This window comes from Lepidochelys olivacea (genome assembly GCF_965140295.1).
Source record: "Lepidochelys olivacea isolate rLepOli2 genome assembly, chromosome: 1".
NCBI lineage: Eukaryota > Metazoa > Chordata > Testudines > Cheloniidae > Lepidochelys > Lepidochelys olivacea.
Genome location: NC_140411.1, coordinates 291,507,731 through 291,527,398, shown reverse-complemented (window position 1 = coordinate 291,527,398; position 19,668 = coordinate 291,507,731). Strand labels below are relative to the sequence as shown.

The window sequence follows — 19,668 nt, the reverse complement described above, 5'->3', positions numbered from 1 at the left end:
GTTAAATCAGTCTTGTTGTTGACATGGAAAAAACCAGGAAGTGAAACCTGCCAATTTCTTCAAATCTGTGCAAAAAGCTTTTTGCTTCTGTATCTGGCCTGTTAAGGTGGTATTGCTCCATCTGATTTTATGGATGGTAATCTCAGTCTCTAGTGGAAACTTGCGATTTCAGCATACTATTAGTTCAGTCTAGAATATATTTAATGAACCAAAACTTGTCAGTGTTTGCATGAGTGTAACTGTAACTTAGTGAATGGCTCTGATACACAAGAAAGAATAAAATCAATGTCACTCCCTCTGTTGATTCTACATGGTAACCAGAGTAAAAAAATAAATTATTACTCCTAAGTCCATGAACGTGGTTCTGAATACATACAGGGATCAGATCTATGAATAAGAACATTCCAGTTTTCCATACACTGTTTTCAGAGAGAACCATATTTTAAGGCATACATGTAACAGCATAACTAGTAGGTATTTTTGGCTACATCTGTCACAATAAGCACAAATTTATAAGTCAGAAAAATTAAAATTCTGCCCTTATACAGTGTGTGCAAGTTAATTATTGACTTTGGCCCTGCTCCTGAAAGCACTTATACATTAGAATAGTCCCATCCAATAAAGCTACTATCATTAGAAAAGCTACATATGTAAATATCTGCAGCAATGGGTCCTTGGAGTGGCTGCTATAGCAGTTACCATAGATGACTCAGTCAACTCAAGTCATATGTGTTTCAGGCTGGACTGTAATAATTTTGTGTTCTGCTTATTGACAGATGCTGATGAACTGGCAACTATAGTACGAGAACTGAATTACAGAATTTGTGTTCAGTCAGCAAAGCTGCTTCGTCATCTGAAGCAGAAAGATAGGCTTTTACATAAAGTGCAGAAGAACTGTGATATTGTCACAGCCTGTTTGCAGGCTGTTTCCCAGAAACGCCGTAAGTACTGTTTTGTGTATGTGTGCATTAGTTGTGAGTAGTTTATTTAATTAATATGGCAGTATTTCGATTAAACCCTTGAATTTCCTAGCATGAGACTTCTAAACAAGTTCTAAAATCAAGAATCTAGTTGATGCTATTAGATTCATGTACCTAGTTCCCATTGAAGTCAATGCGAGTTGCATGTGAATCAGTTAAAAAGAATTGGTCCAAATAATTGATAAGATATGCTATAATATTCCAAGATGTATGCATTGAAGAAGTTCTCTCTCTCATAAAGTACGCTCTGTAATGCCTTTTCAACTTTAGCATAGGGGAAACATGTTGATTCTGCTTGCTGTGTTTAATTGTTATCTTTTGTATGGCTGGGGGGAGATAGTAAGTGCCATTATTTTCTCTTCATTAGTAACTGTGTGTTGTATGTATGTTTTTCATTCCAGAGCAGTATTACTAGTATGCCATTTCTTTACGAAGTGGATTCAGAACTATAGATATTCTTAGGAAGCTTGAATATCAACATCTGTCATTTATGCAAGGGTTTCAAAATAGGAGCTGTGGGGAAGAAGAGAAATGTTGCTTTCTGAGTGTTAGTTTTTTTCTCTGACTAAACAGAATATTTTTGTATTTAATTTTTGATCATTGTCGAAAGGCACTAAACTACTTTCAGCAGGTTCTTGTACAGTGAAACTGTAAAATGTCATATCTAAAACCATGTCATACCTTTAGAAAGGATATATGAAAATTGCCTAATATTCAGTCTTATTTTTTTATTAACACGCAGCGTGACAGGTACAGTAAATGTTCAGGTAAAGTAAATATAAGCATGACCACTTACAAAAATGCCTGCAGCAGCTTTGAGGTGCATGTAAAAGGTTTATTTTAAAAACTTACTGTAGTGACATATATGCTAATGTGGTATAGTTAAGGGTTTGTCTGGTTCTATTGTAAAATTAGATCTTTGAGCGTTTATAAATGTTGATGTGCTCTACATGAAATTTAGCAAACGAGTTCTCAGTCGATATATAGTACTTAAAATACATGTTCTTCCTCTAATCTCTCCTTTTTCCCCAGAAAAATTTTCAAGGCCTCAATTCTGTAAATGCTTCAGCACAAACATAACTTTAACTTTGTGAGTAGTCCCAAGATTGGGTCCTAAATTCTGACAGTGAAGTCTTGGCCACAGTGAAGTCAATGGCAAAACTCCCATTGATTTTACTAGATTCAGGATTTTTCACCCTAAGTGTAAAAGAACTGTGAATCTTTGTTTTAGATGTTTTTGTTTTTATTCATACTATTGGAAAGTGGCACCTTTGTCTGAAAGAAAACAAACTAGCTATCCCTGAGAAAGCAATTTCAGTTTTGAAATGTGCAGTTATTGTTTAACAGCTGTGTGTGTGTGTGTGTATGTTTGAAGTCTGGTTACAGGCATGCAGTATATCTAGGGCCCTACCAAATTCATAGTCCATTTTGATCCATTTCACGGTCAGAGGATTTTAAAAATTGTACATTTCATGATTTCAGCTATTTAAATCTGAAATTTCAAGGTATTGTAATTGTAGGGGTCCTCACCCAAAAAACATTTGTGTGTGGGGAGGGTCGCAAGGTTATTGTAGGTGGCGGTTGCGGTACTGCTACCCTTACTTCTGCACTGCTGCAGGCGGTGACGTTGTCTGCAGAGCTGGGCAGCTGGAGAGCTGCGGCTGCTGGCCGGGAGCCTAGCTTTGAACGCAGAGCAGCCTCCAGCAGCAGTGCAGAAGTAAGGATGGCATGGTATAGTATTGCTGTCCTTACTTCTGCACTGCTGCTTGCAGAGCTGGGCCCTCAGTAGCCACCACTCTCCGGCCACCCAACTCTGAAAAAGGCAGCAGTGCAGAAATAACAGTGGCATGGTATAGCATTGCCACCCTTACTTCTGGGCTGCTGCTGCCGGGGTGCTGCCTTCAGAACTGGGCTCCCGGCCAACAGCCGCCACTCTCTGGCCCCCAGCTCTGAAGGCAGCGCAGAAGTAAGGGTGGCAATACCATGATCCCCCTAAAATAACCTCGCAACCCCCCTGCATCTCCCTTTTGGGTCAGGAACCTCAATTTGAGAAACGCTGGTCTCCCCTGTGAAATCAGTATAGTATGGGATAAAAGTACACAAAAGACCGGATTTCATGGCGGGGGGACCAGATTTCACGGTCCGTGACATGTTTTTCATGGCTGTGAATTTGGTGGGGCCCTACGTATAGTTCTCTAAATTAGGCTTTTATATTTAGTAAAAGTTGTTTAACATTGTGGTAGACATCTAGATACACACACAAAAATCAGGAAGTTCAAATGTATCCCAAAGCAACTGTAATTTAGTCAATTTGTACATTTAGGACGTAATCCAGCACTCACTGAAGTCAGTGGAAAGATTCCTGTTGGCTTTAGTGGGCTCTTGATCAGGTCCACAAAGTGTTAATTTTTATGCCTTAATGTAAAAATATTAACACCATATATGTACAGAATTACATTTGCTGTGGGAATACAACTTTGAATGTTCTGACATTTTGTGCATCTAAAATCTCAGAAATGTTATGGCATTAACATAGATTTTTCCACTTGTCTTCAATTTTTAAAAAGACTTTTTAGAATACATTGTGATGACATTGAAATAAATGCATAATATGAAATAATCAAAATTTAACTGAATTTATTTTAGTGTATAGCGCTCCAGCTATACACACGCTCATGAATGCATATTTTGTCTACGTGCCTCAGTACCTATTAAAAATATTAGTAGAAATCACTGGACATAGTACATTATTGTACTAGAAGCATAACTTATTTTTGAAACTCATCAAAAGTTCTTGTAATTGAAAGCCAAGTGAAAGCAATTGAAAGCCAACTTGAAAGCAAGTTCAAATGTTGTTTCTAATGGGCACTGAATTTCTTTTTCAACTACATTTTTAAATATCCAGTTTCTGATAGAAGAACCAATAATTATTTTAAAAGTATCTAAAGAAAAATGTTGGTAAGCATCACAAAAGATTTACAATAAAAATATATTCTTGCGATGTTTTTGTTATGGGCAGTAAAGCTTTCTAATGTGCTGCTCCATATTAGTATTGCAGTGTCTTGTATTACTAATGTTTGTGTCAAGAACTCATTAAGGCAAATTGGGCAAACCACATTGCTCTCTAAAAAATGTCTAAAAAGATTTTCTTAGTGACAGGCTAAAAAATTGTTTGGAAACATAAGTTAAGTCATTTAAAATGTTGCCTAAACCTACTTATTTATACAATGGCGCCGTGTCTGGTGTACAAAGTTTCACACTATGTTTGTGCTATATTTAAAAAAAAATGCTGCACACAACAGCACTGAAATTTGCATCTAAAGATAAGAATCCAGTCTTAATTTGCCTGTGATGTTCAGATGCTCAGTGGCCCCCTCCCACATATAATAATAGATCAAATGCAAACAAGTACCGTGGTGAAATAGTTAATGGTAGTGATTCTGCCTCAATTCCGAGCTTTGTTTACGTGATATAATTCAAACCCTTAACTGAACATGGTAATCAAATTCATCCCTTATGCAACTCCACTTAATCAGTGGAGTTATATGACAGGGATAAATTTGGCCTATTATTTTGTGGCTAACCATACTATACACTTGTCTATTCCTCTGCAGTGAATAAACTGTCAAAACCTTTTACAATGATCATTTAAATTCTAAGTGATAACATAAGAGTTTAAAATTTAAAACTTTTATTATACCATGCAGATAACTGCTGGATGGATCAAATACTGAGCGGGATTCATTCTCAGGTCTCTGCTGGAATTCATTAAATACTTGAAGTGTGGTCTTCTGGCAGCTTTAGAGGCTCATGACTGACTTTATTATTCCAGGGCCATCAAGAATCAGTACAATGCACATAATAGTAACTTCTTTGGTAGTAAAAAGAACTAATAGAACAAGTGTGCAGGAATGAACTGTCATCATGCATGTTGCAACACTGGATTCTAACAGAATGCACTTCATATACTTAGACATTTTGTATGTTGATATAAACATTTGTCATTGGCAGATGAAATGCATTTGTAGAATGAAATGCATTGTGGTCACAAGTAGACACTGCTATAGAATATAAAATGTATTGCAGAATAAAATGCATTTTGATTAGAAGTATACATTGCCAGGGTTCTGTTAGACAGTGGATAAATGCTAAGAACAGTACACCATGTTGGAGTTTTAATTTGAAATAATTAGTGGTTGACTACCTTTATTTCAATGGAATCTGTTTGGGGGAAAAAAATGTTAAGGGGTAAGTCAGTGGGATAGAATGCCATAGTGGTCTCCTGATGCCAGATATTTTTTCCAAGCAGACACTTACCTGTAATTTAGTAACTTTATTGTATTTATTTGGTATAGTAGGAATGATGCTGGGGCATTATAGATGTCTATTAGGGATGAACTACTTCAGGTCCACATTTGGTGTGTGCACGAAAGTGCCATAAGCAAACAATGCTTGCTTAATCACAAAGAATACTATATTTATATCAATCCGGGATTGTAGAATAGACTTCAATAAAGAATAAATGAAGGGGCATGTGTCTGTGTCACATATCTGAAATTAGAAAATTGCCGAATATTATGTTAGCAGTTCTCATTCAGAGAATGTGTAAGGGTGACACCTTTTTTTCTCTAATGAGATTACACAAACTTTTTGGTTGCTTTCTTGACAGTATGCTTGTTTCACCTATTACATTTCCTTTCTGAGTGGCCAAAGTGTAAACCAGAGTTGCTTGAAACGACAAATTTTAACCCCATATTCTTTTTTTTTTTTTAAGAGATGTTTGAGTGGCTTAATTTTATTTCCATTTAACTTTTGTTTGTAAATAAAGGGTTAGCCATCCATCAGTTAGATTTCCACACATTTAATTTGGTTTCCTAATAGGGATGTTTAAAACTAAAATTATTGCATAAACTGGATTGAAATTTATGTCAAAGGAGTGAGTAGTAACATTTTCTAGTATTTTTCCCTTTGAAGCAATATACTTTCTTAGCAGAACCAGATGAATGAAATTTCCTTTCTGTGAACATTTTTATGAGATTTAATAGGGAATAAAATTATTCATGAAGGTACAAACTTTTCTTTTGATATGTTTTAAAAAGATATTAAATATTTTCTGTTGTAATGCCTTTTTAGAAACTTAAAAATAAACTATTTTATCAATATTGCAAACATTGTTTCCTGCAGAGTTCCATTAAAGACACAATAAATGTGTTAGTTTTTCAGGTTTTTTTCCCCCCTTCTTCTGGTTTCCTATCCAGCCTCCTCTGTCAAGTATTGAACTGTTGAGCCAGCAGGGGGAGCTAGAATATTTTATTTCATGCACAAGTGAAGACTTAAAGGTGGTGGTCTTTTTTCATTTTTCATAGATTCATAGATATTTAGGTCAGAAGGGACCATTATGATCATCTAGTCTGACCTCCTGCACAACGCAGGCCACAGAATTTCACCCACCACTCCTGCAAAAAACCTCTCACCTATGTCTGAGCTACTGAAGTCCTCAAATCGTGGTTTAAAGACTTCAAGGAGCAGAGAATCCTCCAGCAAGTGACCCATGCCCCATGCTACAGAGGAAGGCGAAAAGCCTCCAGGGCCTCTTCCAACCTGCCCTGGGGGAAAATTCCTTCCCGACCCCAAATATGGCGATCACTTAAACCCTGAGCATATGGGCAAGATTCACCAGCCAGATACTACAGAAAATTCTTTCCTGGGTAACTCAGATCCCACCCCATCTAATATCCCATCACAGGCCATTGGGCCTATTTACCATAAATATTTAATTACCAAAACCATGTTATCCCATCATACCATCTCCTCCATAAACTTATCGAGTTTAATCTTAAAGCCAGATAGATCTTTTGCCCCCACTGCTTCCCTTGGAAGGCTATTCCAAAACTTCACTCTTCTGATGGTTAAAAACCTTCGTCTAATTTCAAGTCTAAACTTCCTGGTGGCCAGTTTATATCCATTTGTTCTTGTGTCCACATTGGTAATGAGCTTAAATAATTCCTCTCCCTCTCCTGTATTTATCCCTCTGATATATTTATAGAGAGCAATCATATCTCCCCTCAACCTTCTTTTAGTTAGGCTAAACAAGCCAAGCTCCTTGAGTCTCCTTTCATAAGACAAGTTTTCCATTCTTCGGATCATCCTAGTAGCCCTTCTCTGTACCTGTTCCAGTTTGAATTCATCCTTCTTAAACATGGGAGACCAGAACTGCACACAGTATTCCAGGTGAGGTCTCACTAGTGCCTTGTATAACGGTACTAAAACCTCCTTATCCCTACTGGAAATACCTCTCCTGATGCATCCCAAGACCGCATTAGCTTTTTGTTTTCTTTTGTTTTTTCCCCCAGTTACAATGATGGCTATATTGTCCCTCCTTTTTGTTTTTCTTTTCAAAGGATTCAGAAATGACTTGCAATATGGCATTTCTTAGATTGATCTGAACCTCATTGATAAGTATTAGGCACAGATTGAGATTTTTAAATAGTATTCATGAAGAGTGTATTTGGCTCCAGAAATAAGATATAAAACAGGTATAAAAATAATAGAAAAATGTCTTTAAATTTATAGCTGACACTGGTGAATTCACACACACATAACCTCCCACGGCCCACTTGTTCTCAGTCCTAGTCCCCCTCTGCCCCTGCCCCCAACTCCTTATCCAGTGTCTGTGTTTCCCTTAATGGCTCCCTGTGTCCTTCTCCCCACCACACCCCAGCTCCCAATCCTAGTCTTCCTGCCCAGTCAGGCCCAGTCTTCACCTTCTAACTGCCAGTCACAGTTTCTTTATCCCCTCTGCCCAGTCACAGTCTTACCAAGCTGCATGTCCTAATCTTCTCCTTTCCCATTCTCGCTGTTCTGGGTCATGTCTTCTCTCCATTAGAGACAGACAGATTTTTCCTCCATACTGCCCATGTATCAGTAGAGAGGTCATTGAGAGCAGTGGAGAGATAGGCTCCCTGCTCTCAGTTCTGGTGTCTGGCATCACCCTGCCCTGGGAAAGTCTGACTTCACCCTACAGTCCTGGTTTGGAGCATGCTGAGTTGCTCTTTGGGGGTGGAAAAAAATCTGTTTGCATGTGCTTAGTACAGACTTCTTTGGGTTTAGCAGATAAAAATCTCCAAAGAGTTCATCCCCACTGAGCATGTTCCATCCCCCACTGTTTCTAGTGCTGACTGGATTGTGCATGTTCAGCGTGGCTACTGACTTACTCCCTAGCTTCTGTTTGCCAGAAGCTGGGATTGGTTGACAGGGCAGGGATCACTTGATGATAACCTGTCTGTTCATTCCCTTTGGGGCACCTGCCATTGGGCTCTGTCAGAGGACAGGATACTGTGCTTGATGGACCTTTGGTCTGACCCAGTATGGCCGTTCTTATGTTCTTAGAAATTCTGGATTTCAGTGGCTGAACATATTAAACTATATGGATACATAATGGTTTCTTCATCTGCTGACTTGCAGTATTAGTAATCTCTTTGAGTTTGATTTAAACTGATATAAAGCCACCATATACTGGAATCATCTTAGTGTATAGGAGTTTATTATGTGTTATTGCAGGAAACATTTGATACCATGAGTAGAGGAAAGGATTGTGCCTATGCTGCCTGTTTACCACTAGTAAATTCTCTCTCATAATATATATTTATCTCCCTACTATACATTCCCTGGGGACTTCTAAGAAAATTGTGAAAGACCCACTTGAGATGGCAATTGCATAGGTGCCTGGCTGGGTGGTTTTTAAAGGTACATCATCAGCTTAGAAAGGACAGTTCGATATGCATTTTTTAAACCTACATTTACTATAAATGACAAAGCAGGGACACTTTTTTTTCTTTCCCAGTTTTGTTTATCTTTCACAAATAGCACCAGACGAGAGCAAAACACTTGGGGAAATAAAGACAAACATGGTTTGTCAAATTAATAGATTTACAGAGACACTCAAAGGTAACTGTATATTTTTTTAAATAGCTAGATTTAAATAGGAGTCTCTTGATGATTTATCTGTTTTTAAATGTCCATCTTTGGTAGTTCTATATTCACACAAAACGATCCTAAAAGAACATTATTATGGTTGCAAAGTCAAGCACTCAAAATTATGACATGCCAGAATTAAGGTTGCCTGTGCAACCTTAATTCAGCTCCCTTGTGTGTGTGCATTATGATACAGTCCTTTATTACATAATTACATACTATTTCTTTCCACAGGCCCATACCTCATTCAATGCACAGGACTGACATTTAATGAGCAGCTATTCAATATTTTGTTTTCTTCTCATTGTTCGATGAGCCCACAGGCCTTGTTGACTGCACAATATTCAAACGTGCTCAGCATATAAACATATTAATTTTTTGGGGAGATTTTCTATGGCACTCATCATATCTGAGTGTTTTATAAACATGAATGAATTTATTTTGACAACACCCTTGTGAAGTGAGGAGGTGGTACTGTCCCCATTTTACAGATGGGAGCTGAGGCACAGAGTGATTAAGGTCAAGAGTATCCCACTAATTTTGGGTGCCTAATTTAAGACACTTAGTACTTGATTTTTTTCAGAGCACTTAGCATTATATAGTACAAAGAACAATTCCCATTTCCCTCCTTTTTCTGTGAGGAGGAACCTGTAATCAATGACTGTTGCTCCCTATGCAGGTTGGGCCTACAAGAAATCTGGGTCTCCATTGTTGTAGGCTAGTGGCTGATATAAAATGAGGGTTTAAAATCACACTTGTTTAAATATGTTCCTGCCTCTTCATTGAAGAAAGAGAAGTGTCTGCAAAAGGCCTGGTCTACACTCCAGCAATAGGTTGACGTAAAACAGCTTACGTCGTCCTAATTATGTCAGTGTACACCCTGCAGCCTTGCTCCTTCTGATATAAGTGCCATGCTACACCAACATAATAGTTTCACCTTCACAAGAGGTGGAGGGCTTATGTCCCTATAGACACTGCGTTACTTACATCTGTGGGCTGTCATTCTTAGTCTTAGTCAGGGCTGGAGCCTTGAAATTGACAAGAAAGCTGGCTCCCTAGTCGGGCTGCCACTCAGGCTTGGGCTGTCACTCAGGCTCAATCTGCTTCCCAGGCTCCTCCCTCCCCACAGAGAGCCCTGCTGCCCCCGCCAGGTCCTGGCTCCCTGCTTGCAGCTGGGTTGCAGCCTGGGCTCTCAGCTCCCTGACCCCCACTGGGAGTATGGTAGCTGACTGGACTCTGGGTGTAGTTTTCCCCTCCAGGAGTCTGGCTGCCCCCCCACCCCTCCGGGCTCTCGGCTCCCCAGTCCCCACTTGGAGTACAGCTGTGCCCAGTGGGAAGCTCCATACCCAGAGTCCAATTGGCTGCTGTGCTCCTTGCAGGGAGCTGAGAACTGGGGGGAAGGGGGGGGGTGCTTCCCATTCCTGGCAGGGAGTGGGGAGCCAGGTTGCCGCCAGGGAGCTGCACGCAGTGCTGGGTGCCCTGGTTCTCAGCCTCCCATGCTGTCCCTGTTAAGTTGGTAGAAACGCTCCTGGTGAGGACACGCACCACCGACGAAAAAGCAATGTGGACATCAACCACCGCAGTAATTTCTTCGGTGGCTGTTAGTCAGTCTAACATAGGTCAACTTAAGTTTATAGTGTTGACAAGCCCTTCGAAATCTAAGATTACTCCCGGGGGAATTCTTCGTCACTGCGTGTGTGCAGAATTCATGTCCCCTGCAGATTTCTTTGCTTCCCTGCAGAAAAATGACTTTCTGACAGGGAAGCAAAGGGAAGCTGCAAGAGCAGTCATGCACCACTCCCTAGCTGCGCACGTACATCCTTTCAGGCATCTGGAGCAGCCGGCAGAGAGGTAAATCACTGCAGGGCTGGGGATACCCCAGCCAGTGGCTCCAACCCTGAGCTGATAGTAAGGATCAGTTGATTGCCTCCAGCCTAGCCGAGACTGAATAGGACAGGATTTCCTCTCCCCCTGCAAGGAGTGGCTGGGGCTGTGTCAGACCCACCCCCAGAAACCTTCCTCAGCTGCAGGAAGCTCAGCATCCTCTCTTGCTTTCTGCCCCCATAGCTCCTCAGCTGCCGGGGGAGGGGTCACTGTCTGGGGAGCTGCTTCCCCATCCACCCAGCACTTGTGCATCCGGATCTCCCATACCCAGATACCCCCACCAAGCCTCACACCATACTCCCAGAACCCCCCTAGCCCTCCATACCCAAACCCCGCCCCATTGAACCTCAACCCCTGCAATTGGAGCCCCCTGCACCTGAACCCACCACCTCCAGACCCCCACCCCTGCACCCAGAACACCTCCCACTGAGCACCCTGCACTCAAACCCTGAGCCCACACCCTGCACCACCCTGAGCCCACATATCCTGATCCCCACAACACTGACCCCCAATTAGCTGCACCCAGACCCCCACCCCACTGAGTCCCACTCCCCCAGCACCCAGACCCCCCTACTGAGACCCCCACACCCAGACCCCTCCGCTGAGCCCCAAGCACTTTCACCGGGAAGCCCCAGCAGAGTCCCATTGCCCCTGTACCTGGAACCACCGCAGTGAGCCTCTGTGCAGCCAGATCCTCCCCCCCCCCAGACCCTCCATTGAGCTGCCTGCACCCAGATTGTCCCACTCAGAATTCTCTCGCCCCACACCTGGATCCCCCTGCACTGAGCCCCTCACACTTAGATCCTGCCTGGTTGAGGCTGCCTGCCATGCACCTGGTGCAGAGGGGCAGGGCCCCAGGGTGTTTCTGGGGCAGGCCCAGGCCTCGTGCTGTATCAGGGTAGGGTGCAGCCTCATGACTGAGTCCATGTCCCAGGGGTGGGGGGTGGAGAGGCTGCAGGGTGATCTTCCACTTTCATGCAGCCAGTGGCCTGTGTTCCCCACTGCCATCCTGGAGCCTCTGCATTTATTTATTGACAAATAAAACTTGCAGAATTTTAAAATATTGTGTGCATAATTTTTAATTTTTTTGGCCAGAATGCCCTCAGGAGTATAAAATCATGATGTCTTTCTCTTGCTGTTTCCTCCACAAACGTGAGTTAAAGATTAGTAGTATGCATCTAACTTGTCTTTAGGTGTCCAAGTGAGCGTGAAGCAGATCACTCACTTTGAAAAATACCCCTTATTGTCTATGGGTTTGGTTAATGGACTTCAAAACGAACACACGCAGTTCTGATGTGTGAAATAAAGCAAATTCTCTATAGTAACTTTTTACAGAAACAAATTAATTGAACTATTCAAGAATATGTTCTCGTCTGATGCAATTATAGTAGACTGTTTGGTTGTTACAGAAATTGATCTCTGAGGCATTTAATTGAGGCATCGTCAAATGATTCAACTGGTTAAGTGTGTCTGACCTTTCTCTCTCTCTCTCTCCATTTGTATCTCTCTATTCAGTCAAATTACTATTACCTGTGCTTCAAAAGCATTATGAATTTCATATCTGAGATACTGTGTCCTTTAAAAATACAGACATAACTAATGTTGAGTGTGCTTGGTTCTCTTCTGTCTCAATGACTGGTGGTTATTCTAATTCTTTTTGATCTTCTGTCCTGCATGTGGGTCTATGAAGAATGGGGAATAGAAAGAATCATACACCTCACATACAGAACAAATCATATTTAGTTGCTTTGTTATTTGACTGGTATTGGGGATGAGCTATCATGATTGCTGTTTGCTCTTACTCTTTTTTTCCCCCTCCTTTGGATTTCAGGATTGGTGGCCTGTTTGTAATAAAAAATGAAAATGGAATGTTGTTACACTCCTATGCTTTTAATTAGTCTCTCTCAATAGCAAACACTTGGTTTCTCTCCATGGAGTGAAGTTAACCCTGGTACAGAGGGATGGTTAAGGCACTCAGCACCACTTTAAGATTTGCATTGGGGCTACTTGAGGGTGAGCTCGGAGGGCTTTAAATAGGTCATCTATGACCACTACTGGGCTTCTTCATCCCCTGAATGCTATGGAGAGAGTTTCTGTGTCCCCACATGGGTTGGCAAGGAGTGGAGTGCTGGGGCAGCCACAGATAGGGGACCATAGAAAGCTATATTTAAGCAGATCTAGTGGCCCCAAACATACTGCACTTGGCAACTGTAAGTACTCGTCTATAGGCTGTAGTTCTGCTGACTGTACCTGTGTTGGGGGTGGTAGATTTCATCTTTGGATCCAACCCCTGTATTGGGTCCAGTTACTCAAACTGTATGTAAATGAAGTGAATGTAACTGTTTGTGCAAAATATTTAATGAAGCTAAACACCCAACGTTATCTAGCATAGAAGCTAGTACTGAATTGTGCAGTAGTTAAAAATAGTAAGGAAAAAACGTTTGAAAAGAGACCACTGCTATAACAAACATAGAACTGTAAAATAAAATGCCATTGGAGTATTATATTTCCGTAACCAGTGGCTATAGCTATCCCAGACTTCAGGGAACTTGAAAGCACGTTTTGTTAACCAGTTCTATTGTGGTTAGAGCCTGGGCTCCTGGGATGAGAAGCAAGCTTTGTATATTGTATTCCTTTGACACCAGGCAGAAGGTACTGTAATTGAAACACAAAATAGGTGTTATGGTAACTCTGTTGCCTAGGGGACTATCAACAGCACCCTTACACCATTATTCCTTGCATAGCTGTTCATGGGGAAGTGTTGCAGTGAACAGCTGCTTGTTATATTTATAACACTTGACAATGTAAATTATGCTGGAAATGCTAAATATCTCTGTTAGTGGAGAGGCAAGAGAAAGAAGAGTGAATACTATAAAACAACATAAGTCTAGAAGGAGGTATAGAATATTGAGCAACAAGATGGCCACTTGTGGGAACTACAAAATATAAAACTCTGCGTGACCAACCATTTTTGTTCATAAACCTCTCTTTGCCTACAAATGCTGAAAGCTGAGTACATTATAGTGGAGCTTTAGAGGGTGCTAAAGCATTTTACAATCTCTGTGCACACTACACCACTGAAATACAGCCACCTCTGTACTCGGGGTGGTGTCCAGCTAGTATGCAGAACAGCATAGGGGAACATTTAGGCAACAGAGATGCCAGGGTTATTTCCTATTCTTATCAAAAGTATCCTGGGATCTTTAGTGTGTACACAGTACAGATAGGACTCTGAGAACTGACGTGTATCTGTTGCCTATGAGGCAGTTATTTAACAGTCTCAAGTACAACTCCCTGACCAGCAAACATAGTAGTGAATCGTCGTCACATCTCCTGAGGGATTTCCCAGTAAGAATTTTCTGCTTTTGTTTCAGGATATAACATTCTCATCAATGGTGCTATAATGTGTGCACGTTGCCTGGGGCATGTGCCCTGGGTATGTACTTTGTGTGCAGTTCAGGTTGGCAATGAATCTTATAGGTTTATTTTGTTCTGACTTTCAGTCCTCTAGCAAAGAGGAGTATTTCTAATTCAAATGAGGGAAGTACCATATCTAATTTCCTTATGCTATTTCTCTGGGCTTACCTGTTGCTAGCCTTTTGTGCTGGCTGATGTCATTGTATAACACACCCTGGCTGGCTAATTCAGAACATCCACTGGCGATCTATTCTTCTGCTATCTAATATTTTACTTTTAAAGGAAGCAATATCTATAGAAATTTAATTTAACAATCTGTTCAACCTCTCTCACTTTGTTACATACTAATGAAATTCTGTTGTTGGGCAACTTTAGATCTGGAATTCTTCTGAGACCACTTTAGGCTCTGGATCTAATTTTCATTTCTGAGCTATCAAGAGGAAGAAAAGGTTCTTTGTGCTTTTGGTGCTAAATGCTTTTCTCTTTCCCTCTGTCTAGCCAAAAAGGAAAAGGCACAAATGTGTGCTATGCCTGGGTCATTCATATGAGACCTAAAACATTTCCTGTGGTCTCGGTACTTGCCAAGGTGGTCCTAACACAAAAGGTGTCAGAAACTAGTGTCTAGAGCTGTGTGGGAACCAGCTTTTTTTATTTTTGGGAGTGGGGGGAAAGTTTTGCGATTTCAAAATTTCTTCCATTCTGGAACAGAACAAGACCATTTTTAGAAATTTTCTGCAGACCAGAATTCTGAAAAAAAATCTGGTTTGGGTCAAGTGAAACATTTGTTTTGATAAAATATGGAAGATTTTGTTCTGATTATGGCTTTTTAAGTTTACATTTTATAATTTCAAATTTTAAAAAAGAAATAGAGTAATTTCAAAATGGAAAATCAAAAAGTTTTGAAAAGGTAAAAGTGTAATGTTTTGACTTTATAAAACCACTTTTTAAAATTTTTGTTTAGAAATTAATTTTTGTCAAAGGTGACATCTTTCTGCAAAATGTTGCACTTTTGACAAATCAGCATTTTACAATGAAAAATTTTTCCATTGGAAAATTTAGGGCCAGGTCTACCAGTGGCCTTCCTGTGAGTATAGAAACAGTTCCCTCTGCAGCTCATTTCCAGGAGTCTCTTAGGGTACGTCCACTCTGCAAAAAAAAACAAACCCTAACCAACCAAACAAGAAAAGGTGGTAGCAAGTCTCATAGCTCTTAGGGTTGCCAACTTTTGTCATATTTGAAAACCGGACACTCCAACAGGAGTGCCGGAACCTCCTTTTCCCCTCCAAGGTCCAGCCCCCACATTCACTCTTCTGTCCCTCCCCCTGCCTCCATCACCCACTTGTCTGCAGAGGTGGGACTGGGAGCTGCAGCCACCTGACACAAGTAGGAGGCGGCCTCGGCTGAGTAGGGGCTGGCACATGTGATGACCCGGCACCTCCCCGCCTGCAGTAATCAGACTTTGGGTGTCTGGTCAGTAGCTCTTTTCGACTGGACTTTCTGGGTGAAAACTGGGCATCTTGCCATCCTACTCATAGCCTGGATGTACAGACTCAGACTTGTGGGGCTCATGCTGTGGTGCTAAAAATAGCAGTGTAAATATTCCTGCTCAAGCTGGAGCCCGGGCTCTCAGACCCACACCTCTTGCTGGGTTTTAGAGCCTGAGCACCTGCCCACACAGAAAAGTCTACACTGCTATTTTTAGTGCCATAGCACAAGCCCGAGTGTGCAGACCCTGGCTCTGAGGCTATGTCTACGCTACTGTGGTAAGTCAACCTACGCTATGCAACTCCAGCTACGTACCTTAGGTTGAGTTATCGTGTGGGGGTGGGGGGGAGGGGTCAGCGTCAGAAACTCTCCCGTCTACTTACCTTACTCTTCTCATCAGGGGTAGAGTACAGTGGTTGACTGGAGAGTGATCTGCTGTAGATTTGGTGGGTCTTCACTAGACCTGCTAGATCAACCGCCAGTGGATCGATCTCAGAGCGTCGATCCTGGCTGTAGTGTAGACATAGCCAGTGACTTGTTGCTGTGGTGGTGTTTTTTTTTCCCCAGTGTAGACATACCCTAAGTAATTCTGCACTGGGACTTCCTAGCTGGTTCAGGTTGCTGAGGAGCCAAGCTTTGTTCCTTGAGCCAGCTGTGCTCCTGCTGCCTGTTTCAGGCTGTTGATGACCCTCCTACTCTCCTGTGCAAGTGTTCCTGGGCTGCCCCCAAGTCCTGCTTCCTCGTGTAAGCCCCAGCTCCCCCTGCTCTAGTGTGTCTCTTCCAAATCTCTCAGCGTATGTCTACACTGCAAAGAAGAACCCACAGCTGGCCTGTGCCAACTGATTTGGGCTCCCAGGGCTGGGGCTGTTTCACTGGAAGCCTGAAAATCTACATAGCAGTTACATATCCCCTTAGCCCGAGTCAGCTGGCACGGGCCACCCTCTTGGTGTCTAACTGCTGTGTAGGCATATCCTTAGACCCTGGAACCTCTCCTACTTCTACCTCTGCTATAGATACCCCCAGCTTCTGCTCCTTTGCCCCACCTTAATAAATCTCAGCCCACCTACCCCTTCATCAGCACAGTCCTACATAAATCCCATACAAAGCAGAGACTTGTACAGGAGTGTAACATGGGGCTTTTGTTGGGTTGTGCAGCTGACGGGGAGCTCCTCACAGAGCTCCATTCCACCCTCCCCATGAGCCCTGGCCCTTTGCTAACGCCTCAGTCTACCCTGCCCTAAAGTGCACCTTGCACTACTGCCTCAGTAACCATCAGCAATAGCCCTGCTTCCCATTATGAAAAGCTGTGTTGCTCACATGGCTTATGTCCTGCCCAGAGACCTGTTTCCCCAGGACATTTTCCTGGATGTGCTTTAATTTCTAACTAGAATGTGTGCACTTACTTTACCTAATTTGAAGAATAAATTGTTTCTGTTTAATGCAATAATACTGCCTGTTATGTGGCTCAGCACCCTACTTTTTGCTGTTGAACATAAAATATATACAGGTCTTAAATTCCCTCTAAGCTACGCTGCTCGGTGGCCGCCTAGCAGGCTATCAAGTGCCACGCACTTCAGGTGTCCCTGTCCTCACTACCATGCTGTTCCTGCCCTCTGCCTTGGAGCTGTTCCCAGGAGCTTCCTGCTTGCTGTGCTGGGGGAGGGGGTGCTGATATCAAGGTGTCCCCCGACCCCACCCCTGTACCCCATCTCCATAGAGCAGTGGGGTGGGGGGACGACACAACAGGGTTCAGGGCAGAGGGAGCTTGCTGGCAGCTGTTGCTGTGTCTGAACGTGCCTATCTACTTAAAAGGTCAGTGTACTTAAAGGGGCAACGCGCCTCTCTCTCTCACACACACACACTCTCACACCTCCCAACACATACTTGTGTTGTTGTTGTTGTTCTTGATACTTCTTTCAAAGTGTGTTATTTTAGTTTTTGACTGGTCTATGCATTTCATAACTCTTATTACTCTCTGACGCTTAAATTTAATTCTTTGAGTAGTGAGTTCTAAAATGCCTAACCCATCCTGGCTGGGGTAATTATCCCTCTGGTAACTTTTAGAAAATATATATTATATCTAGGTTTTCGGTTTCTACTGATGGTGCACATCCACACATTACCTCGATATGGTGCACATAATAAAATTCATTCCGCACATGGATGGAAAAAATTAGAGGGAACTCTGTGCAGGACCCCACATGTTCTGAGATTCTATGGCTGTACAATTCATCCTTTCCTGCAAAACTATGTTCCAGAGTCTAATATTTCTTTTTAGTCCTTATCGTTATAAAGAAAACCTTAAAAAAGTTAAACAAATGTAACTTATGACCAAGCTGTCTTCATGAGTCTGCAGACTGCCCAAAACAATAGCTCTGGGAAATGCAAATCACTCTATTTATGCCCATGGATTGTTAACTGTGGATCCTAGAGATGACTCTTAAATTTAACATTCCAGTGATGATCACTTTACCAGAAACATCAGCTTCTGTGCTTATTCCACAGTCTCAAATTGCCTCCATCTCTTGAGGTGCTAAAGCATTAGCTATCCTCTACCCAGCTGTCACAATTTCCAGTTCTCCCTGAAAACATCTGCAGTGCTCTTATGCATTATACAAAAGTTGGCTGACTATCAAAAGCTGAATGCGGATACACAGTAAAATAAATGCTATTTAATAACAAAATAAATAAGAGGCTACAGTGCTTACTGGGTATTTGAATATTTAATTCAATAAAACCCTCCAGAATCTGGTATGTTTTTGCTGCAGAGTCTAGGCTCAATGTGTTGTGGAGTACCCAGGTCGTTAAACATATGTAAGTTTAGAATTCCTGGATCTCTGCCAAATTTATATCCTTGACTTTTTGGGACTAGCGGTCATGAGCATTATTTTCTTTGATGGTCTGTTAGCTACCATGGTAACACTGAAGTGGTAAATTCCGCTCTATTTTATCTATTCACTTTCAATCTTAGATATCCATTTGTGGAATTACACTCACGGTTTGACTTCTTACCTTCTGTTCCAGATTCCTCCTTCTGAACACATTATTGGGCACTGGTACAAGCTGGTGGTTGACTTCATATTTTTTTTATGATTATTCATTTGATGCATGTGAATTTTGATATATTTGCTGTGAAACATATAAGTGAGTGTGTCTTAATAAACTGATATATAATACTTGTTATATGATATATTTATATTAATATTTAAGGTAGCAGACTATTACCAGCATTTGGTTCAAGTACTATTTCTACCTATTGGTTAGTTAGCCAGAAGCAGTGAAGCCTAACTCAACTCGATGGCCCGTTTCAGCTCCTCAGTTCATCTTTTGAAAGTGTTGTGCAGGTTTCCTCTGAGGATGAGGACTGAGTGGTCAGACATAGAGGTCAGAGATAGAGTGATCACTTTGTGTTCACCCACAGGTGATGTGGTGTGTTCCTGCTTGAGTTCATTCGAGTTCATGTCTGCACTATGAAATTAAGTCGACTTAAGTTACGTCAACGTACAGCCACTGCAGTAATTAAATCAGTTTTGTGCGTCCACACTAGCTCCTTCTGTCGGCAGTGTGTGTCCTCACCAGGAGCGCTTGCACCGTCATTGTGGGGCTCTTGACTGCTGGAGCCCCCTGCCTGGCTCCGGCTGTCAGCTGGAACAGTCATCAACCTAACTACACCAACCTAAGTGCTATGCCTTTTGTGGAGATGGAGTTATTAAGTCAGTGTAGTGGGTGACTTATATTGTGGGAGCAACATTGTAGTATAGACTCTTACAGTGTTAGGTTGATGTAAGCTGCCTTAGGTTGACCTAATTCTGTACTGTAGACCAGGCCTGAGTTAGTTTCTGAGACCTGAAGAAGAGCTCTGCATAAGCTTGAAAGCTTGTCTCTCTCACAAACAGAAGTGGGTCCAGTCAAAGATATGACCTCACTT

The 19,668-nt window shown here is 41.8% G+C and overlaps 1 protein-coding gene across 2 annotated transcripts in view; it reads left to right on the top strand.

Moving 5' to 3' along the window:
- The window catches only part of TBC1D30 (TBC1 domain family member 30), an 83,856-nt gene that overhangs the window by 6,179 nt on the left and 58,009 nt on the right, over positions 1-19,668 (top strand). For both annotated transcript variants that reach the window (XM_084613021.1, XM_084613022.1), the window contains exon 2: positions 777-941. In XM_084613021.1, coding sequence (XP_084469147.1) covers positions 777-941 — 165 coding nt within the window. The remainder of the gene's footprint in view (positions 1-776; positions 942-19,668) is intronic.